This window comes from Entelurus aequoreus, linkage group LG22, assembly GCF_033978785.1.
Source record: "Entelurus aequoreus isolate RoL-2023_Sb linkage group LG22, RoL_Eaeq_v1.1, whole genome shotgun sequence".
Classification (NCBI taxonomy): Eukaryota; Metazoa; Chordata; class Actinopteri; order Syngnathiformes; family Syngnathidae; genus Entelurus; species Entelurus aequoreus.
The window spans coordinates 27,692,665-27,717,154 of NC_084752.1; the positions used below are offsets into that span (position 1 = coordinate 27,692,665).

At 39.3% G+C, this 24,490-nt stretch overlaps 2 protein-coding genes across 3 annotated transcripts in view; both read right to left on the minus strand.

Annotated features, from left to right (window-relative positions):
* Positions 1-10,166, minus strand: part of LOC133639366 (tudor domain-containing protein 7-like) — a 34,573-nt gene extending 24,407 nt beyond the window's left edge. For both annotated transcript variants that reach the window (XM_062032624.1, XM_062032623.1), the window contains exon 1: positions 10,053-10,166. The gene's annotated coding sequence lies outside the window, so the exon portion shown is untranslated. The remainder of the gene's footprint in view (positions 1-10,052) is intronic.
* A 171-nt stretch (positions 10,167-10,337) lies between these two features.
* The window catches only part of stra6l (STRA6-like), a 41,706-nt gene continuing 27,553 nt past the window's right edge, over positions 10,338-24,490 (minus strand). The window contains 4 exon segments of the mRNA XM_062032634.1: positions 10,338-12,096; positions 12,947-13,090; positions 20,822-20,985; positions 24,354-24,473. Of these exon segments, the coding sequence (XP_061888618.1) occupies positions 11,858-12,096; positions 12,947-13,090; positions 20,822-20,985; positions 24,354-24,473 (667 nt within the window). The 3' untranslated portion in view covers positions 10,338-11,857.

The window sequence follows — 24,490 nt, forward strand, 5'->3', positions numbered from 1 at the left end:
GGGTCCCGACTCTGGACAGCCAGCACTTCATCCATGGCCACCGGACCTATGCAACTCCCCCTCGCAAGGGACAGGGGAGAAGAGGAGAGAAGAAAAGAAACGGCAGATCAACTGGTCTAAAAAAAGGGGGGTCTATTTAAAGGCTAGATTATACAAATGAGTTTTAAGATGGGACTTAAATGCTTCTACTGAGGTAGCATCTCTAACTGTTACCGGGAGGGCATTCCAGAGTACTGGAGCCCGAATAGAAAACGCTCTATAGCCCGCAGACTTTTTTTTGGCTCTGGGAATCACTAATAAGCTGGAGTTCTTTGAACGCAGATTTCTTGTCGGGACATATGGTACAATACAATCGGCGAGATAGGCTGGAGCTAAACCGTGTAGTATTTTATACGTAAGTAGTAAAACCTTAAAGTCGCATCTTAAGTGCACAGGAAGCCAGTGCAGGTGAGCCAGTATAGGCGTAATATGATCAAACTTTCTTGTTTTTGTCAAAAGCCTTGCAGCCGCATTTTGTACCAACTGTAATCTTTTAATGCTAGACATAGGGAGACCCGAAAATAATACGTTACAGTAATCGAGACGAGACGTAACGAACGCATGAATAATGATCTCAGCGTCGCTAGTGGACAAGATGGAACGAATTTTAGCGATATTACGGAGATGAAAGAAGGCCGTTTTAGTAACACTCTTAATGTGTGACTCAAACGAGAGAGTTGGGTCGAAGATAATACCCAGATTCTTTACCGAGTCGCCTTGTGTAATTGTTTGGTTGTCAAATGTTAAGGTGGTATTATTAAATAGATGTTGGTGTCTAGCAGGACCGATAATCAGCATTTCCGTTTTCTTAGCGTTGAGTTGCAAAAAGTTAGCGGACATCCATTGTTTAATTTCATTAAGACACGCCTCCAGCTGACTACAATCCGGCGTGTTGGTCAGCTTTAGGGGCATGTAGAGTTAAGTGTCATCAGCATAACAGTGAAAGCTAACACCGTACTTGCGTATGATGTCACCCAGCGGCAGCATGTAAATACTAAAAAGTGCAGGGCCAAGAACCGAACCCTGGGGAACTCCGCACGTTACCTTGACATAGTCCGAGGTCACATTGTTATGGGAGACGCACTGCATCCTGTCAGTAAGATAAGAGTTAAACCAAGAAAAGGCTAAGTCTGACATACCAATACGTGTTTTGATACGCTCTAATAAAATATTATGATCGACGGTATCGAAAGCGGCGCTAAGATCAAGAAGCAGCAACATAGATGACACATCAGAATCCATCGTTAGCAATAGATCATTAGTCATTTTTGCGAGGGCTGTCTCCGTAGAGTGATTTGCCCTGAAACCGGATTGAAAAGGTTCACAGAGATTGTTAGTCACTAAGTGTTCATTTAGCTGCTGTGCAACAATTTTTTCGCGAATTTTGGAAATAAACGGAAGGTGGGAGACCGGTCGGTAGTTTACCATGAGGTCAGGATCGAGGTTAGGTCTTTTGAGCAGAGGATGAATAACCGCTTTTTTGAATGCTAGGGGAACAGTGCCGGAGGAAAGTGATAAGTTTATAATATTTAACACTGATGGACCTAATAATACAAACAGTTCCTTGATAAGTTTCCCAGGAAGTGGGTCAAGTAAACATGTTGTTTGTTTTATCCCACTTACACGCTGTAATAATTCCTCTAATGTTATTTCATCAAAAATAGAGAGACTATCTTGGAGGGCAGTGTCCGTCGTATATACAGTCGTATTTGTGTTAATAGAACCCAGTTGTAGCTGGGATGCGTTGTCTTTAATCTCCTTTCTAATGAGTTCAATTTTCTTATTTAAGAAATTCATAAAATCATCTGCCGAGTGGGTGGAGCTACTGGGAGGAGTCCCTTGTTGGGTTAGCGATGCTACTGTACTAAACAGAAATTTAGGATCGTTTTTGTTGAGGCGTATGAGATTTGAGTAGTATTTAGCTTTAGTTAAGGTAAGCATGCGTTTATAAGTTATTAAACTATCACTCCATGCTTGATGGAAAACCTCAAGTTTAGTCGCGCGCCATTTGCGTTCCAGTTTTCTACATGATAATTTATGAGCTCTAATTTCTTCTGTAAACCATGGGGTGCGCCTTTTAGGGGCCCTTTTTTGCTTTAGCGGTGCTATACTATCAATAATTTCGCGCAAGGCATCGTCAAAGTTGTTAGTGAGGTTATCAATAGAGCCGACATAATTTGGGAATGGTGCCATTACCGAAGGCAGTAGGTCAGCAAGAGTCATCGTTGTGGCAGCATTAATGTTGCGGCCGCTATAGCAGTTATTATTATTATTAGCTTGTTGACAATGAGTCAAAACTTAAAATTTTATAAGGTAATGATCGGACATTACTTTAGTATATGGAAGTATCATAACTTTGGAGGTGGTGACACCCCTGACAAGCACTAGAACTATTGTATTACCGTTGCGATGCGTGGGTTCATGTATTATTTGTGTAAGACCACAGCTATCAATTATGGTTTGGAGCGCCACGCACTGAGGGTCCGATGGGGTATTCATATGGATATTAAAGTCCCCCATTATGATTATATTGTCGGCGTGCGTCACTAGATCAGCAACGAACTCTGAGAATTCACTGATAAAGTCCGAATAGGGCCCAGGGTAGATAACAGCCAGGTCGAGAGGTAGCGGTGTGACAGACCTCATAGTAAGCACCTCAAACGATTTATATTTATTATTTAGGTTAGGGGTAAGGTTGAAATTTTCATTGTATATTAGTGCGACACCCCCTCCCCTTTTAAGAGGACGGGCAACATGCGCATTCGTATAGTTAGGAGGAGATGCCTCATTGAGCGCAAAAAATTTGTCTGGTTTGAGCCAGGTTTCGCTAAGACCAATGACGTTAAGATTGTTGTCTCTAATGACCTCATTAACTAATAACGCCTTGGGAGACAATGATCTTATGTTTAAAAAGCCCATATTATAGGTAGTGGGCTGTTTTGACGAATTTTTGTTAAGATTATCCGTAGTGGCAATATTAACAATGTTGCGTTTATTATGCGTAGTGCACTTTAAATAGTTTCGACCATATCTAGGAATTGATATGACGGGAATTTTCCGATTGTTTGCTTGGTGCTGCAATAGACTGGACATATCATAATTTGCCACCTCAGTAGAATGCATGTCCACCTCTGACACAGACACAACAGAAAAAACATTATGTGAATTGTGTATTATTCTAAGAGAATTGCTATGCGTACATGGATTATCCAGCCTGGCGCTGGCTAGTTCTAGCTTAACTGACTCCTCACCCGGACTAACAGACATTGTAATTGCCTGTGACCGGGCTTGCTCTAGTGTAGTCAGTCAAGTGAGACTTAAATAGTAGTCTATGTTTCTAGACAGGATGATGGCGCCTTCCTGGATCCTGTTTGTGGACTTCAGCTCTGCCTTCAACACCATCCTCCCTGGACTGCTACGATACAAGCTCTACCAGTTTAGCGTGCCCGACTCCCTCTGCAGTTTGATCAATGACTTCCTGACAGAACGAAGACAGCACGTGCGGCTGGGGAAGATTGTCTCGGACAGTCGAACCATGAACACTGGTACTCCTCAGGGCTGTGTACTCTCCCCCTGGCTCTTCTCACTGTATACAAACTGCTGCACCTCCAGTCACCAGTCCGTAAAACTGCTCAAGTTTGCGGATGACACCACCCTCATAGGGCTCATCTCGGATGGCGATGAGTCCGCCTACAGGAGAGAGGTGGACCAGCTGGCGTCCTGGTGCAGCCTCAACAACCTGGAGCTGAACGCCCAGAAAACAGTGGAGATGATCATGGACTTCAGGAAAGTCACAGCCCCACAATCCCCCCTCACCCTGATTGACTCTCCCACCCCCGTCTCCATTGTGGACTCCTTCCGTTTTTTGGGCACCACCATCACCTAAGACCTCAAGTGGGAGCCGACCATCAGCTCCCTCATCAAGAAGGCCCAGCAGAGGATGTACTTCCTGCGGCAGCTGAGGAAACTTAAGGTGCCGACCGAGATGCTGGTGCAGTTTTACTCAGCCATCATCGAGTCCATCCTGACCTCCTCCATCACCGTGTGATTCCCCGGCGCCACAGTCCAGGATAAGCATAGACTGCAGCGCATCGTACATGCTGCTGAGAAGGTGATTGGCTGCAAGCTCCCATCCCTCCAGGACTTGTTCTCCTCCAGGACCAGGAGGCGTGTGGGTCAGATCACAGCTGACTCTTCTCACCCTGGACACACACTATTCTGCCCTCTCCCCTCAGGCAGGAGACTACGCTCCATCCAGACCCACACCTCCCGCCACCTGAACAGTTTTTTCCCCTCGGCCATCAGGCACATGAACAATAACTCCTAACAGTAGCTCCTTGAATTCCTTCTAAGTCTATAACAAGATCTGATAGCTCAGTTACAGCTCTTTTTATTACCAAATATGTATTTTATGTTGCACGATTGCACCAAGAAAAATTCCTAGTTTGTGAACCCGTTCTCAAACAATGGCAATAAAACTACTCTGATATTCTGATATCTGATATGTCTGAGTGCAGAGGCGACAGATGAGTAAACAGTATCACAATTATTTTTTTATATTAATTTATTTTGTATTTGTATTATTGATTTGTCAAAAAATAACAGTAAAAGCAAAAGGTAAACCTATTGTTCATTCAAACTGAAGAGATGTTGGTTGCACTTTATTTTTATATTAATATTGTATTATTTTATGTTGAAATACTACAGCAAAAGTAGCAGGTACATCTACTGTTAAATGTTGGGTTACCGTACTTTTCTTGAACATTTCTTGACTATTAAAAATGTGGGCAGAAAAGGTTTCCTGTTGTAATTTAACCTAAAGTGTTTATTGCACACTGTTCAAATAGGATGTGAATGCATTGGCCTTTAAAGGCCTACTGAAATGAAAGTTTTGTATTTAAGCGGGGATAGCAGATCCATTCTCTGTGTCATACTTGATCATTTCGCGATATTGCCATATTTTTGCTGAAAGGATTTAGTAGAGAACATCGACGATAAAGTATTGGTCTCTGATAAAAAAGCCTTGCCTGTACCGGAAGTAGCGTGACGTCACAGGCTGAAGGGCTCCTCACATTTCCCCATTGTTTACAATGCAGCGAGAGCGATTCGGACAGAGAGAGCGACGATTACCCCATTAATTTGAGCGAGGATGAAAGATTCGTGGATGAGGAACGTTAGAGTGAAGGACTAGAGTGCAGTGCAGGACGTATCTTTTTTCGCTCCGACCGTAACTTAGGTACAAGGGTTCATTGGATTCCACACTTTCTCCTTTTTTCTATTGTGGATCACGGATTTGTATTTTAAACCACCTCGGATACTATATCCTCTTGAAAATGAGAGTCGAGAACGCGAAATGGACATTCACAGTGACTTTTATCTCCACGTCAATACATCGGTGAAGCTCTTTAGCTACGGAGCTAACGTGATAGCATCTGGCATAAATGCAGAAAGAAACAAAAGAAATAAACCCCTGACTGGAAGGATAGACAGAAAATCAACAATACTATTAAACCATGGACATGTAACTACACGGTTAATGCTTTCCAGGCTGGCGAAGCTTAAAGGCCTACTGAAATGATTTTTTTTTTATTTAAACGGGGATAGCAGATCTATTCTATGTGTCATACTTGATCATTTCGCGATATTGCCATATTTTTGCTGAAAGGATTTAGTATAGAACAACGACGATAAAGATTGCAACTTTTGGTATCTGATAAAAAAAAGGCTTGCACCTACCGGAAGTAGCGTGACGTAGTCAGTTGAACATATACGCAAAGTTCCCTATTGTTTACAATGATGGCCGCATGAAGTGAGAGAGATTCGGACCGAGAAAGCGACAATTTCCCCATTAATTTGAGCGAGGATGAAAGATTTGTGGATGAGTAAAGTGCAAGTGAAGGACTAGTGAGGAGTTGAAGCTATTCAGATAGGGAAGATGCTGTGAGAGCCGGGGGTGACCTGATATTCAGCTGGGAATGACTACAACAGTAAATAAACACAAGACATATATATACTCTATTAGCCACAACACAACCAGGCTTATATTTAATATGCCACAAATTAATCCTGCATAAAAACACCTGCGTGTTTGTTATGCTAGCTCCTAGCTCCTCTGCTAGCTCCTAGCTCCATAGAACACGCCAATACAATTCAAACACATGATCAACACACACAATCACTCAGCCCAAAAGACCGTTTACCTAACCCAAGGTTCATAAAGCTTATATATTTTTAAAAAGTTACGTACGTGACGCGCACATACGGTCAAGTTATCGAATGTTTAGCAGCCAAGGCTGCATACTCACGGTACCTGATATTCAGCTGGGAATGACTACAACAGTAAATAAACACAAGACATATATATACTCTATTAGCCACAACACAACCAGGCTTATATTTAATATGCCACAAATTAATCCTGCATAATAACACCTGCGTTTTTGTTATGCTAGCTCCTAGCTCCTCTGCTAGCTCCTAGCTCCATAGAACACGCCAATACAATTCAAACACCTGATCAACACACACAATCACTCAGCCCAAAAGACCGTTCACCTAACCCAAGGTTCATAAAGCTTATATATTTTTAAAAAGTTACGTACGTGACGCGCACGTACGGTACGGTACGTGTTATGCTAGCTCCTAACTCCTCTGCTAGCTCCTAGCTCCGTAGAACACGCCAATACAATTCAAACACATGATCAACACACACAATCACTCAGCCCAAAAGACCGTTCACCTAACCCAAGGTTCATAAAGCTTATATATTTTAAAAAAGTTACGTACATACGCAAAAAAAAGCCAAAGCTGCATACACACAGTAGCACGTCTGCGTCTTTGTCATCCAAATCAAAGTAATACTGGTAAGAGTCTGTGTTGTCCCAGTTCTCTACAGGCGTCTGTGTATCCAAGTCAAAGTCCTCCTGGTTAGAGTCTCTGTTATCCGAGTTCTTCCATCTTGACTGCATCTTTCGGGAATGTAAACAAAGAAGCGCCGGCTGTGTACTGTTGTGGCTGACTACGTTCGAAAAATACGTCCATTTCGCACCGACAACTTTCTTCTTTGCTTGCTCAGCTTCCTTCTTCATAATGCAATGAACATGATTGAAACAGATTCACGAACACAGATGTCCAGAATACTGTGGAATTATGAAATGAAAACAGAGCTTTTTCGTATTGGCTTCAATGTGGAAGGCATACCCGTGTTCGCCGGTCTACGTCACGCGCATACGTCATCCTCAGAGGCATTTCGAACCGGAAGTTTAGCGGCAAATTTAAAATGTCACTTTATATGTTAACCCGGCCGTATTGGCATGTGTTATAATGTTAAGATTTCATCATTGATATATAAACTATCAGACTGCGTGGTCGGTAGTAGTGGGTTTCAGTAGGCCTTTAACAATGCTGTTGCTAACGACGCCATTGAAGCTAACTTAGCTACGGGACCTCGACAGAGCTATGCTAAAAACATTAGCGCTCCACCTACGCCAGCCAGCCCTCATCTGCTCATCAACACCCGTGCTCACCTGCGTTCCAGCGATCGACGGCGCGACGAAGGACTTCACCCGATCATAGATGCGGTTGGCGGCCAGGAGACGGACGAAGTCAAGGTGAGGTCGGCGGCTAGCGCGTCTGCTATCCATCTCAAAGTTCTCCTGGTTGTGTTGCAGTAGTCCGCCGCTAATACACCGATCCCACCTACAACTTTTTTCTTTGCAGTCTTCATTGTTCATTAAACAAATTGCAAAAGATTCACCAACACAGATGTACAGAATACTGTGGAATTTTTCTATGAAAACAGAGCTGTTTGTATTGGGACACAATGGTGTGCCAATACTTCCGTTCACTCCGTGACGTCACACGCATACGTCATCATACATAGACGTTTCCAACCGGAAGTTTCGCGGGAAATTTAAAATTGCACTTTATAAGTTAACCCGGCCGTATTGGCATGTTAAGATTTGTTAAGATTTCATCATTGATATATAAACTATCAGACTGCGTGGTCGGTAGTAGTGGGTTTCAGTAGGCATTTAATTGTTGTTTACCTGCTTGTTTGTATCCATAATTCATTCATACTTAATTCTCTTACAAGAAATAACAGGAATATAGGAAACTTCACCCACAGTATCCAGTATGTATTTCATAGTCACAGTGGTTGAATTATTTTGCTACAGAGTTATTTAATCTAGTTCAACTCACTGAATTGTTTTGGATCTTGTCGTTCTAAAAAAAAAAATATCGTCCCTGAGTCATATAGAATCAGAATCAGAATAGTTTTTATTGCCATTGTTTGAGAACGGGTTCACAAACTAGGAATTTTTCTTGGTGCAACATAAAACACATAACACAAAATATACAAAGAGCTGAAACTGAGCTATCAGATCTTGTTATTGTATTGGCAACCACAATTTCTGAATCGAACTGTAGCAGAAACAAGCCAAGCAATAGTTTGCTTATATATTTAAGTGTTTTTAAAGGAAATAATTAAGTGTCTCATCACCTTAACTGCCCGCACTCCCTTATGAGCGGAGAGCTGCCCCTTTTGTTGACATTCTTAAAAGGAAGTTCAAAACACATTTGTTGAAGTGTGCGTTCCTGCAATATCATATTTTAGTTTTGATATTTTATAAATTACATATGTGTATTATCATATTCATAATTTTAATTTGCAACATCTCTGTTGTTGCATCATGCTGTAGGCTTGTATTTTAGCCATGTGAAGCACTTTGTGAGCTCTCTGTGAAAAGTGATTAAAAAAAACATTTACTCACTTTACTTAATTAAAAAGGAGAAAACATTGAATACTATTGACTTAGTAAGTCAGAGTGTTAGAAGTGGTGCATTATTTACTGTTTCTAAATTTGCCACATTCATTGACGACTTTATTTACACATAAAGACACAAGGGAGGCGCAACTTTAGAAAAACGATTCATTCAAGTCAGATATTATACACCATACTTGCCAACCCTCCCGTTTTTAGCGGGAGAATCCCGATATTCAGCGCCTCTCCCGACAACCTCCCGACAGAGATTTTCTCCCGACAAACTCCCGGTATTCAGCCGGAGCTGGAGGCCAAACCCCCAAAAAAAAAGTCTGCCGCAGCTGCGATTGGACCTGACCAGCCTCCGAGTACAAGTACTGCAGTACCAATTGCTTGCCAGGGAAGATCTTCCCCAGGAAGCAAGGATTGACCGGTTTTGGGCCATGCTAGGGAGAGATGGAAGATTCCACACTCTCGTGCATTTGATGAAAGCACTTTTGTGCGTGCCACACAGCAATGCATCATCAGAGAGGGTGTTCAGCATGGTTAGAAAAATAGTGACAGAGAATAGAAAGAGGATGGACAATTCAACCCCTAACAAAGCATTGTACTTTCAAGTACAACAATGAGTAGATGAGTGTTGTGTGTGTATATGTGTAAATAAATGAACAATAACATTTAAGTATTTCTTTTATTTATATATATAATAAAATAAATAAATATATATATATATATATATATATATATATATATATATATATATATATAGCTAGAATTCACTGAAAGTCAAGTATTTATATTATATATATATATATATATATATATATGAAATACTTGAGTTGGTGAATTCTAGCTGTAAATATACTCTCCTCTTAACCACGCCCCCCGCCCCAACCACGCCCCCCCCCCCCCCCCGACCAAGGGCCCCCCCACCTCCCGATATTGGAGGTCTCAAGGTTGGCAAGTATGTTATACACATTATACAGTTCCAAGCACGTTCATAATACCTCAGACATGTATTAAGTTATATTAAATTAATGAAGTTAAAATATTCAATATGTAATCGAATATATTCAACAAAATTGGGAGACTTGAGCGACTAGTTAATTGACAGTAACCCGGATGTACATGCCAGTAGCCAACATTGGTTAGCCAAGTTGGTAATAAACACGTTCAGAGAGGACATACTTCACCATATCGTAAAACTGCAAGACAATGAGTAATGCAACAGTACATCCGTGAAGAAATTACCTGTTGTAGTCGAAAATTCCGCCTGTAACCTTGTTTCAGTGTCTAAGTTCTCAAACTGCCGTCCACGCCGTCTTTACAAACTGGTTCTCCACTAGTAGTGTAGTTCACTGCCCCTTTGGAAAGTCGTTAATATCACAACTCAAAAAAAATATCTGAGTAATTATTTTGAGTAGTAATTTCAACAAAAACTATACCAGTGATGTAGAAAATAGCAGAGAGTGTGGAATTGTATAAAAATATATATACATTGATAAATACAGTTCGGGACAAGGTTTTTTGATTGATTGAGACTTTTATTAGTAGATTGCACAGTACAGTACATATTCCGTACAATTGGCCACTAAATGGTAACACCCGAATACGTTTTTCAACTTGTTTAAGTCGGGGTCCACTTAAAAATCAATTCATGGTACATGGTTAAGCAACTCTTGACTCCTTTTTAATTTTTTTTACATTTTACAATAACTACACGCCAATTGGAAGCAAATAAAAAGTTTAAAAACAACAACAATGAACGTCAGAAGTGCTAAATTCTCCATATTCATCAAAAATGTTTAAAGTCGTAAAAAGACCAACACATTTACTGACACCTGAAGTGCACACAACATGGCGATTACAATGTCCGCCCTCTTTGAAGGTTCAGTCAAGTGAAGTGCAATACCACTGATTTTTCTTCTGATCCGATACCAAGTAAATTTCAGGCTGGTATCGGCGATACCGATCCGATACTTGTGTAACTCTGTGCAATTATACCTAACGTAACGTGTATGGTAAAATAAAATAAAAAGTAGGGTATTTCAAATGCCGCTGCTCTTGGGGAATCATCTTTAAACAATATAAAATTATGGTTTATTTATTCTGCACTGAATGTGTTATCTTACATATATATTCAACTCTGTATGGAGTGTCTCCAAATAGCCTACAATAAAAGGATGCAACCACTTGCTGTTTTATAAGTCAACCAATCAATCAAAGTTTATTTACATAGCCCTTAATCACAAGTGTCTCAAAGGGCTGCACAAGCCACAACGACATCCAAGGGCAAGTAAAAACTAAACTCAAGTGACTCATTTTAATTGTCAGTTTTCTTGCTTACGTATTATGTAGAAAAAATAAGGTCTCAATGATGTAGTTACTTTACACCAGGGGCCCCCAAACTACATCCAGAATCCGGCCAGCGGGAAGTCCCAAGTTAAAAAAAAAAAAAAAAGATAAAAAATATGTTGTTTTTTTTAAAATTATTATTTTTTAAAATCTGTCCTTTTTAATACATTTTCTACCGCCTGTTACTCCCGGGGTCTCCTAGCTGCTCAGGCAAAAATGCATTTTCCCATTGATAACGTGACATCATCGCGCATGTATATATATATATATATATATATATATATATATATATATATATATATATATATATATATATATATATATATATATATGATATACATACAGCCCGGGCCCCGGCCAAATTTTTTTAACCCAATGCGGCCCCAGAGTCAAAACGTCTGCTTTACACTGTGTTCCTGTTAATGATGTACACAATTGCGAACAAATAAAGTATCAAAAGTATCAATATTTTGATTTGAGAGTCGATATTAGAGTACAAATATCTGGTATTGGTTGTATCGGTATTTCAGTATGGATCTGCACATTACTAGATTAGTTCTCGGCAGTGGTAGTCCAAGCATTATTTTCATGAAAGATCTCGACAAACTTTTACAAAAATATAAATGAGTCTTTGTTGACTCATTGTTGACTATGTTCTAAGTCCAAATATTAACACAATATGCATCTTCATGAATGCCGTTTTAATCTGGAGTTTGTTCCTCAGTGTTCGCTGGTAAGTGCACCGACAGTGCCTGTTGGCTCTGTGATTGGGAAGCCATGACCCAAGCCCGCATTGCTGCGTCCGAGTGGGGAGATGTAGACACGTGTGACGAGGTCAACAAGGAGAGGTGATGCTTTCTATGCAGGATCAGATGGGGGTTCCTCAGGAGCGTGTAAAGCAAAGCCCAATGTCTCCTTGCCCGACTGTTGACAAGACATTCTGGGAAAAAAAAGAAAAATAAGAATAAACAAGGGCCAATTATAACCATGGTGGTGGTAGTGGTTCTCAAACTTTTTTCCCCAAGTACCACTTCAGAAACAGATTAACTCTCATAGTACCACCACAATGATCAACGTTAAAATAAAGTAGAATAGCAGGCCCAAGTATTCATTAAAAACAAGGCATAGGTTTAATTTAACAAGCATATTTAATATTTTTGGCCACCGCAACATTACACAATGTGAACAGTAACACTGTGTTTGAATATAGGACAATAGGACAATGTATTTGAATCAAGTGATTCCACAGTAGGGCTGCAACTAACAAATATTTTGATCATCGATTAGTCAACAATTATCTTAACGACTAGTCGACTAATCGGATTATAAAGTGTACACATATTTAATGGCTCTAATTTTACCATGGACTTCTAAATGCAGCTTAAGTTATTTTAGGCCTGTGCTTCCGAACAACAAATATGACTAATTAATTCATGAATATGTATTTATACTGTAGCTGTGCTGCTCAATCAGCTGTTGAGTATTAAAATGTCCATTGAAAAGAAAGGAAAGGCAGAGTGCTTAAAAAACAATTAACCTTGTTTATGTATTTAAAAAAAAAAAAACAGTTAAAATAGCAGCAATGAAAACAAACAACAAAACACAAAATCTAGCTTCCTCAAAAAAAAAAAAAAAATTGTGATGAGGAGTGATGACGTCACGACTAATGTCCACAAATATAGTTGTCGGCGACAAATGTTATTGACGACAATGCCGACTAATTGTTGCAGTCCTATTCCACAGTTTGAGAATCACTACACTGATGGAGGAAAAGCAGTATGTATACAAACCAGACGATGCGTTGTTGAGTGTATTATATGCAGATTCTGTCTGTTTTTCCAGAGTGGTGGAGACAAGCACTTGGCAGAAACACACCAGAACTGGATTGTTATGATAGTGATCAGCAAATATCATCCCGATCCACGTACTATAACCTGCAAAGTACAGGAAATACTGTTAGATATAAGCATATAAGTACATAAATAAATAGATATAAGTATTTTCTCGGCAAAGCATCCTCTTTTCTGAACTGTCAGAAACCAATTCAGACTGAACGACCTCGTAATCATGTTGTCAAATGTACTGTAGGCCAAAGGTCAGATCAAAACATGTGGGTGGCGTGGTTCGGTTGGTAGAGTGGCCGTGCTAGCGATTTGAGGGTTCCAGGCTTGATTCCCGCTTCTGACATCTTAGTCACTAGTCACACTTAAGCCATGTGCTCCCAGTGCCAACAACGCTGGTTTAAATGTAGCTTAAAGATGTAGATAATAAGTAGAGATGTCCAATAATATGCTTTAAAATGTAATATTGGAAATTATCGGTATCGGTTTCAAAAAGTAAAATTAATTCCTTTTTTGAAAACGCCGCTGTACGTACAGAGCAGTTGCGTCTCCTAGTCAGCAGCCCCTCCCCTCCCCTCTCCCACACACAACACAGGAGTTGCAGCACGACTGCAGCATGAGAGGTTTACTGGCGAAGCTTGATGACCTCATCAAACCGCTGCGAGCGGAGCATAACAACAACAAGAGTGTGTTGTTGCCGGTGCTGTAGCCGTGGCTAACAAGCGACATGGTTTGGGATTATTTTAAAGTGTGTCTGACGGATAAAAAAAACTGGCAATTTGCAATGACTGCAAAACCTTGGTTATGCGAGGAGGAACCAAGACGTCTTCCTTTAATACGAGCAATTTGATCTCCCACCTCTTCAAGAATCATAAAGAGATACACGATGAATACAAGTGGAAGATGGATGAAAAGCAAACACCGAAAAAAAGTAGTACCACACAGTTGACGCTTAAACACTCCGCTGAGAAAAAACTAAAATACAACAAAAACCAACCCAAGGCTAAAGCCCACCTTGTGGTCAGGGACAACGCATGCAGTATGTCAAAAACTACGGTGGAGTTTGGTGTGGCTAGTCTGCCATGCATGGTGCGCACTTTGCAGCTTGCAGTGAACTGAGGTACCCTGTCTCCACGCAGCATTTCAGAAGCTCTGGCTGACTGCTAGACCACTTCAAGCACTCACCACTAGCTTGCAGCACATTTGTGTTACTCATACAAATATGTTAGAGCAGGGCAGATTGAGCCCAGTTTATACTTCCCTGTTATACAGTATGCCAGGCAGTCTTGCACTAAACGAGGACTATGTTATTGTTTGCTTTATTACTCTAGTATACTCTGGACTGAAGCTGTGTGCCTTTATTGATTTTGTAGCTGTTATTTTGAGGCATGTTTAAAAAAAAAAAAAAAAAAATGCACTTTGTGAAAGTCAAAGTATAGTATTTCCCATAGTTGTAGTGGGTATCAGGATTACCTCAGGGGGAACATGTCCCAAATTCCAAGCTGCTGTTTTTAGGCATGTTAAAAAAAAAAAAAAGCACTTTGTGACTTCAATAATAAATATGGCAGTGCCATGTTGGCACTTTTTTCCATAACTTGAGTTGAAGTTGTTCTCTTATTTTGGAAAACCCTGTTGCATTGTTTAATGCATCCAGCGGGGCATCACAACAAAATTAGGCATAATAATGTGTTAATTCCACGACTGTATATATCGGTATTGGTTGATATCAGAATCGGTAATTAAGAGTTGGACAATATCGGAATATCGGATATCGGCAAAAAAGCCATTATCGGACATCTCTAATAATTACTTTCATTATGTGAAGCGCTTTGGGTGTCTAGAGCGGGGGTCAGCATGCGGCTCTTTAGCGCCGACCTAGTGGCTCCCTGGACCTCTTTCAGAGATGTGTGACAATGGAAAAAGATGAATAAAAATATATATTTTTTGTTTTAATATATTTTCTGTAGGAGAACAAACATGACACAAACCTTCCTAATTGTTAGAAATCCCACTGTTTATGGCATGGGTGTCAAACTCTGGCCCATGGGCCAAATTTGGCCCACCGTGTAATTTCACTTGGCCCTTGAGGCGATATCAAATTAACACTAGTGCTGGCCCGCCGATTATATACAGCGGCGGTGCCGTGGTAACACTGCATTCACTGCTAGTTCTCATACTTGCCAACCCTCCCAGGAGAATCCAAAATTTCAGTGCCCCTCCCGAAAATCGTCATGTCCGCTTTTCATCCAGTCCAACAAGTACTTGCCCAGTCACATAATATGTGCTGCTTCTGCATGCTCGCACAAGTGAATGTCATGCATACTTCATCAATAGCGATACAGGTTACACTGAGGGTAGCCGTATAATCAACTTTAACACTGTTACAAATATACGCCACACTGTTAACCCACACCAAACAAGAATGACAAACACATTTCGGGAGAACATCCGCACGGTAACACAACATAAACACAACAGAACAAATACCCAGAACCCTTTGCAGCTCTTCCGGGACGCTACAGGGTGTGTGTGGTGGTGGTTGGGTGGGGGGTTTGGTGGTAGCGGGGGTGTATTTTGTAGCGTCCCGGAAGAGTTATTGCTGCAAAGGGTTCTGGGTATTTGTTCTGTTGTGTTTATGTTGTGTTACGGTGCGGATATTCTCCCGAAATGTGTTTGTCATTCTTGTTTGGTGTGGATTCACAGTGTGGCGTATATTTCTAACAGTGTTAAAGTTGTTTATACGGCCACCCTCAGTGTAACCTGTATCGCTGTTGATCAAGTATGCGTTGCATTCACGTGGGTGTGCGTACAGAAGCCGCACATATCTTGTGACTGGGCCGGCCGGTTGTTAGAATGGATGAAAAGCGGATGTGACGACAGCTCGTAGAGGACGTTAAATGCAGTGCCTTTAAGGAACGCCCCCAAGACTGTGGTCCGGGTGGACTACGAGATATAATGACTGATGAACACCTTCGTTCGATAATGAAGGTTGCCTCAGCTCAAAGCCTGAGCCCCGACATTAATGAACAAGCATCCTAGAAAAGATGGCAGGTATCTGGCTTGGGCACATCAGATTAGATCAGTGTGTCGCAAACTGAGCAGTTTAAAGTCCTGAATGGTTGGTTTATTCATTATTTTATTTTCAAATTTATTAGCCCGTGGAAAAAGTTAATGTTGATATTTACCTAAGAAGGCTGCAAATAGAAAAGAGGCATTCAATTTTTATTTAAATTGTATTTGATATGCCATTGATATTTTTTAATTATTATTATTGTTACTATTTGAAACTCGATTTTGCATGTCACTATAAAGTTATATAAGCCTTGCTTGTTCAATATTCAATGCAAAACTTGTTTGGGTCCCTATTAAAAGGTTAATTTGTTCAACCTTGGCCCGCGGCTTTGTTCAGTTTTAAATTTTGGCCCACTCTGTATTTGAGTTTGACACCCCTGGTTTATGGTATACATGCTTCACTGATGAGAGTATTTGGCAAGCACCGTTTAGTCTTACTAATTTCAGCGATCCTTGAACTCATCATAGTTTTTACATGTACAACTTTCTCCGATGCTGCCACAGAAAGACGTGTTTTATGCCACTCCTTCTTTATCCCATTTTGTCCACCAAACATTTATGCTGTGCATGCATGCACAAAGGTGAGCTTTGTTGATTTTATTGATATGCTGGAGTTCTTATCAGGCATATTTGGTCAATCCATGACTGCAAGCTAATCGATGCTAACATGCTATTTAGCCAAGCTGTATGTACACATTGCATCATTATGCCTCGTTTGTAGGTATATTTGAGCTAATTTAATTTATTTTACTTATGTCCTCTGTGTATTTAATCTATATTTGCATGTCTCATGACACATTATCTGTATGTAATATTGACCGCATTTCTCATTGTTGTTTGTGTACCATGTTGTTCCAGACCACAGCAAACGTTACCCAGCATACAAAGATTGTAATAAATCCATTAGAAGAAGACAGCCTGCCGTTTCCTTAAACTTGGACACACACATATATACCTTTGGCCATTCTGAGCCAGTCATTTCCAGAAGTTATCTCATCCTGTGAGAAGCCTCAATTTTATTAATGTTTTCCAATGTTACAAAGATGTGTAGAATGAAAATTAAAACACAACATCTCTGTCAACGAAGACTTGCGTCAGCCAGGCACGTGCACACATAGGGCCCTATGCAGGCACGTGCACACATAGGGCCCTATGGGTGCTTGAGCCCCTGCCCTTTTTTGCCTCGTCTTAAAAAGTGCCCTCTGCCTGTGTGTGTGTGTGTGTGTGTGTTTTTTTTTTTTTTCTTCTTTAAACAACATTAATACATTCCTGTCAGGGATGTAAAAAAACAAACAAAAACAAAAAAACAGCGGTACAAAAACTCCACGTTTTCTTGTAATACCGGGTTGTTTGAGCCTGCCGCTTCCGCCAGAGAGAGAGAGAGAGGGCGAGTGAGTGAGTAAGTGAGAGGAGAGAGAGCCAACTGCGCCCCTGAGGAGACGTGACAGTGGAGCAACTTGAACCTGTGAGTTATGGTCTAGTCGCCGTCCACCTATTCAGCATCTAATATGGGTAATATTTCAGAAAAACGCTGTATTATTCTATTATTCAATGTGTCAGCTTCTGTTTTTGCCGGACGTCAGAGCACGGCGCATCAATTGAGCACGGCACATCAATTCCGCACAGAGCAGAGCGGATCATGCGGGACAGGAAGTAGTGTACAAAATACAAAATAAAACACCGGGTTAATTTTCAAAATAAAATGCACTGTTTACGGCAGATCACATTTCTCTCACAGTAGAGGTTTAGATATAAAGTTTATTGTGACTTTGCTATTACTGTGTGGGTTAACAAAATAATAATAATAATAATGATAATAATAACAATAATAAGAATAATAGTAATGATAATGATAATAATAATAATAATAATTATTATTATTATTAATAATAATAATTTCAGCACTCTGGGGATATAAAATGTAGGTTATCTGTTAGGAATATTACCATCTGTATTTAAACTTGATTCATGTTGATTATGCCTGCAGCACGATGCCAAAAAAAGAAAGGATACAGTCTGTATCCTTTCTTTTTTTGGCATTTTTGTGGCCAGCAACTGGGTAGGCAAAGATGCCATGGGTCCTGACTCTACTGAAGCTGTTCGCACGCTGTGCGAATTCTATGGAGGAGAAGAAGAGAAGCTGAAGACAGAGCTCAGAGTTTTCTATGCATCATTCCATGACACTCTCACACTGAAGGGGATCTTAAGAACACTAAGAGACAACAGTGGACATGACATCTTTCCAGCACTGGAAGAAATTATGAAAACATATGCCACGATTCCAGTGTCCACTGCCACAGTAGAGAGGTCTTTTTCTAAACTGAAGGTGGTCAAAAACTCACTCAGAGGCCTATGCACAGAAGAGAGGCTGTCTGATATCCTTCTCCTCTCCATTGAAAAAGACGTAGTCATAAATCACAATGATGTGATCAACATCTACAGGGACATGGCCCCCAGAAGGTTGCTGCTTTAAGGCCCCCAGAAGGTTTGGCTACTGATTGTGCACTGATTTCACAGCATTTCATGGAAGCCCTGAATTTACATTGAGGAGCATATTTGGGTATGGGTGGCCTCCATCCTACAGCCCTCTACTGGTCCCTGGTCCATATTTTTGGCCCTGTATTGCGTTTCAGTTGTTTAGTCTGAGCATTAAGTGAGAAAGACCATAAGTTACAACTTGATGGTGTTTTCATCAAGTTAGGGAAGAAGGATAGATTTTCACATTGAAGTTTTTTCCATTTGGGTATTTATTTTTGTATTTTTTTTCAAAGTTCATGTTGCACTGTTCAATGTTCAATATTAAAGTGCTTATCTTTAACAATAAATAGCCTTATAATAAACCAGTGTTTTGTTGCTTTTCATGTCTTCCAAGCCTTTGATAATGTGAATTAACTCATTATGACAATAATTTGTTGACACAAAAGAAATGGCAATCACTTTTACCTACAAAGGACACACAGCTAAGTAGTTAGCTTCCTATTAGCTATTATTACATTAATTTCCATATTGTGTAAAGGACCAAAAAAAAAATTCCTGCCCTTTTCTGACTTTGAGCCCCTGACCCCCTATAATCATGTGCATGTCCCTGGCGTCAGCCTTTGATAGTAGGCTAATATAGCTAATATGGACACTTACATCATGTGTTGCCTTCATTATAACACTTATATAATGCTTACCATGAATTGATTAACTTGGACCCCCGACTTAAACAAGTTGAAAAAGTTATTTGGGTGTTACCATTAAGTGGTCAATTGTACAGAATATGTACTGTACTGTGCAATCTACTAATAAAAGTTTCACTCAATCAATCTTTAAATTGTTTGCGGCTCCAGACGGATTTTTTTGGGGGGAATTTTTGGTCCAATATGGCTCTTTCAACATTTTGGGTTGCTGACCCCTGGTCTAGAGGTAAGCCTTGTATGAATATAATGCAATCATAATTATATATAGTTATAAAATAGTGTATATATGACAAGTAAACATATAAACACAAGTTTCCCCTTCAAACTGTAAGACATTATTTCTACTTTGGAAATCAAGATGAACCAATCGTGATCCTACAGATAGCTGAGATAAGAAAATAAAAATAATTATAGAACCCATTTTTAATTTTTTTTATTAGTATTTATTTTTTTACATTTTCATAATTGTGCCATGCAGTTGCAATTTTCACTCCTAATTGTATATACAGGTCTGTGGAACCGTCTTAGGCCAGGGGTGTTAAGCTCATTTTCATTGAGGGCCATATCGCAGTTTTGGCTGCCTTCAGAGGGCCGCTTGTTGCAGTGAATGAATGAATGTAAATGTATAATCGCCTCATTATATTTTTACACAATTCCTTATGCCAGTGATTCTCAAAATGTGGTATGCCAAAGAAGCCTGGAAATATGTACTGTATATGGAGTACCACTATTGATGATGTTAGTGCATTGTGTGTAAAGTTACAGTGGCCAAACATATTAAACATACTTGTTAAATAAAAACTCTGCCTTGTTTTTAATGAATACTTAGACCTACTACGCTACTGTATTTTAATGTTGGTCATTATGGTGGTACTTGGAGAGCCAAGTGTTTTCTGAGGTGGTAAAAAAGTTTGAGAACCACTGGCCTGTGCATTTGATTATTAGATTTATATACATACAAATTGATGGATAACTTGCTTTGAAATTATAAGTCAAGGTGACAAGCGGATTCATTCAGTATATTCCTTTTTTTCCCCCAAACAAATTGTAATACAGTATATAATAACCAGGGGTGCTCAAAAAATACATTCACATCTGAATCACATTTTTTTCTTTTTCCGATTATAAATTGATTCATAATTTTCAAAAATCTAAAATGGAACCTTGAGGAACACTCCAAGTTTAGTTAAAGAAGTTGAACAAATTTACAAATGGCTACATCATACTTTTTGTTGTTTACCTGCTGATCAGTGACAATACTGACCATTCTATTTTATTATATTCTAATGACAGCATCTGTAGTAAACAAGCTACAACAACGCCTTAGTTACATAAATCACATTGCCAAAAAATGTGTAACTGATAAAAAGGTGAGGTCTTAAAGGGGTGCCTTGAGGAACAGTTATATAAATCACAAGTTTGGACCCCAGTTTGCTAGCAAGGTTGAAATGTCAATGCAAGGATCTGCCAATGTGTTTACATTAGTCCAAATTACTCTATATAACAGCAGCATGAATTTGATGCAAAAATGTTTGTCTCCAAAGTCAAGTGGTAATGATGGTACATTTACCTGCATCCATAGTTTCATATCCCCTCTGCATAATTGTCCGGTCAATGCGGGACACCAGCCATGTTCCCAGCACAATGCTGATGAGCAGCCTCATGATGCAGGTGCTCATCCCCAAGATCACGTTGTAGAAAAAAAAGAAGTAGTTGAAGCAGTGGAATGCTTTCCTAAGAGTGAAAGGGAGTGGTTAATGGGATTTCAAATTACTTTAATTTACAGTAGATCCCTGTTATTAGCAGGTGCCACGTTTAAAGACCCCTGCAACCAGCAAAAATACACAAATAATGGTTGCACGCATAAAAAAAACCCACTGAAAAAGCCTGTGTTTGGAACTCTGATACCCTAATACCCTAATTACAAAAGTGTGCAGTAACACAGCATCAAGTCGCATCAAAGTACCTTCCATCCATCCATTTTCTACCACTTGTCCCTCTAGGGCAGGGATGTCAAAGTTATCTATGGCCCCCGGGATGATATTTGATTAGTATTAGAACCGGCCCGCAGGCCACAGCCGCCTGCTGCTGTTTTGCACGCACCAATACTCCATCAGTGTTGGCGCTAGGAATTTTCAAAATGGGGTCCCTGGGACCCCATCAAGTCCTAAAAATGGGGTCCCACAGTAAATTTCTGGGGTCCCACTTTTTTGTAATCGTTTTGAAAGCAAATGATAAATGTCTGCATTAGGGTTGTACCGTATACCAGTATTAGTATAGTACCGCGATACTAATGAATCATATTCGGTACTATACTGCCTCTGAAAGGTACCGGTCCGCCACCCCCACCCCACCGTAGACAAACCCCATTGGTGGATCTACACCAAACATCCACTGTAATGATACCAAGTAAAGTAGCGAATATAGTCAATACTACTATGATTACGTTGATATTTTTTGGCATCACAACATCTTCTTTCGTTTTTTTTAAACGTATATTATGTTTACAAACTCAGAAAATATGTCCCTGGACACATGAGGACTTTGAATATGACCAATGTATGATCCTGTAACGACTTGGTATCGGATTGATACCCAAATTTGTGGTATCATCCAAAACTAATGTAAAGTATCCAAACAACAGAAGAATAAGTGATTATTACACTTTAACAGAAGTGTAGATAGAACATGTTGAATGAGAAAGTAAGCAGATATTAACAGTAAATTAACAAGTAGATTAATAATTAATTTTGTACCACATGTCCTTAATAATTTTGACAAAATAATAGAATGATAAATGACACAATATGTTACTGCATATGTCAGCAGCTAAATTAGGAGCCTTTGTTTGTTTACTTACTACTAAAAGACAAGTTGTCTTGTATGTTCACTATTTTATTTAAGGACAAACTTGCAATAAGAAATATATGTTTGATGTACCCTAAGATTTTTTGTTAATATAAAGCCAATAATGCAATTTCTTGTGGTCCCGTTTATTTAGAAAAGTACAGAGAAGTACCAAAAAGTATCGAAATAATTTTGGTACCGGTACCAAAATATTGGTATCGGGACAACACTAGTATGCTTTATTCTGTTATATTTCACATTCTATACTGTGTTTTGGAAAAAGGTTGTCATAAACGTAAATAATACAAAAGAAAAACAATTCTTTATGCATATGTAAATGTATTCAGTTATAAACATTCATTCACTTTCTTCTTTCCTTCATGGATCTAAACTTTACCGCTGCCGGTATTTTTTTCTATATTTTTATTGTAATATTTTCAGAATGTATTTGTTCTATTTTTCGGCCAAAGTAAGACAAAGAAAACAATCTGAAGGTATCTTTATTTTTTTGTTTTTAATGCCATGATTTTAATAGTCCGGCCAGCGTGTGCACAGATTTTCCTCCATGTGGCCCCTGAGCTAAAATGAGTTTGACAGTCCTGTGGGCTGGAGCCAATCCCAGCTCCACTCAGGCGGAAGGCATCGTACACCCTAGACAAGTGGCCACCTCATCGCAAACAAAATTCACACTCCTATTCACACAGTAAGGCCAATTTAGTGTTGCCAATCGGCCTATCCCCAAGTGCATGTCTTTTGGAGGTGGGAGGAAGCCGGAGTTCCTGCTGGTAACTGTTGAGTGAATTAACTTGTGAGACAGCACCCTCTGCTGCATTTACAGCTGAGTCTCAAATTGGCAGGGATCTACTGAACACTTGTATCCACTTGTCGGACTACTTGAGCAAATCCAGTGGGATACATTGCTGTTGTCATCTTTATCCTTCGCATACTGTACTTGTTCAGTTCAGTTCATTTTTAGTTTATTTTGAACATGCATACAATACAATGTAATGCATCACACATTTCCAGTTGTTACATTACAGCACGTCCGAAAAGGAGTAGGAAGAAGCAGAGCTTATTTAATCCTACCCCTTTTCATACCATGGCAATTTTATCCAATTTCCTTGTTCTCTGTAACAGAACCGTAAACAAATAAATAATAAATAAATAATATACCATAGTAAGCGAACAAATATTAAATGCATAAATTATCTTTGTCTCAATAAAAAAAAAAAAAAGAAAAAAAGGAAAGAAAAGGGCTCAAGATGTTCATCATAATTCTTGTTCTGTGTACTTTGTGAACAGTTGGAGTTTGAACAGTCTCTTAAACTGAATCATATTGGCGCTTTGTTTGATGTCTTTGGTTAATCCATTCCATAATTTAATTCTACATAATGATATACTAAATGTTTGAAGTGTTGTATGAGAATACAAATGTTTTAAATGAGATTTTCCTCTAAGGTTATGTTTTTCCTCTTTTGTTGAGAAGAATTGTTGTACATTCTTGGGTAGCAGGTTATAGTTTGCTTTATGCATAATTTTAGCTGTTTGCAAATGCACCAAATCGTTGAATTTCAATAAATGATGACTTATTAAATAAAGGGTTTGTATGTCCTCTATATCCAACATTACAAATTATTCAAATTGATCTTTTTTGTAACACAGTTAGTGAATGAAGCGTACATTTCTAGTTGTTTCCCCATATTTCTACACAATAACTCAGATATGGTAACACTAGCAAGCAGTAAAGAATATGAAGGGATTTTTGGTCTAGAAAATGTTTTGCTTTATTCATTATTGACGTGTTTATTGCTACTTTATGTTTATATTTTTTACATGAGATTTCCAATTCATTTTATCATCTATTATTACACCCAATAATGTGTTTTCTTTGACCTTTTCAATGTCTACTCCATCTATTTGTATTTGTGTTTGACTTTCTCTTCTACTGCTACCAAATAGCATTATTTTAGTTTTGCTGTGATTCAAAGAGTCTGTTTTTGTCAAACCATCTTTTTAATTTGTTAATTTCTTCTGTTATTTGTATTAGCTTCTGTGTGTTCTCTCCTGAACAAAATGCAGTTGTATCATCTGCAAATAATACTAACTTTAAGTCCTTTGTAACTTTACGAATGTCATTTATAGAGAGATTGAACAATTTTGGTCCAAGTATTGATCCCTGAGGTACGCCACAATATATTTTCAGATCTGTGGAAGTGTGTTCACCTAACTTGCAATATCAAAACATGTCAACCTACCTGTTATTGAGAGCCAGCGGTTTGTGTTTATCAGTCGAAGACAGTTTGTCCTGAAGGAAAAAAATCTGGACCAGGACTATCTGAAGAATCACCATGGCAATCACAAGACTGATGGTTAGACTAGAGAAAGACATGAA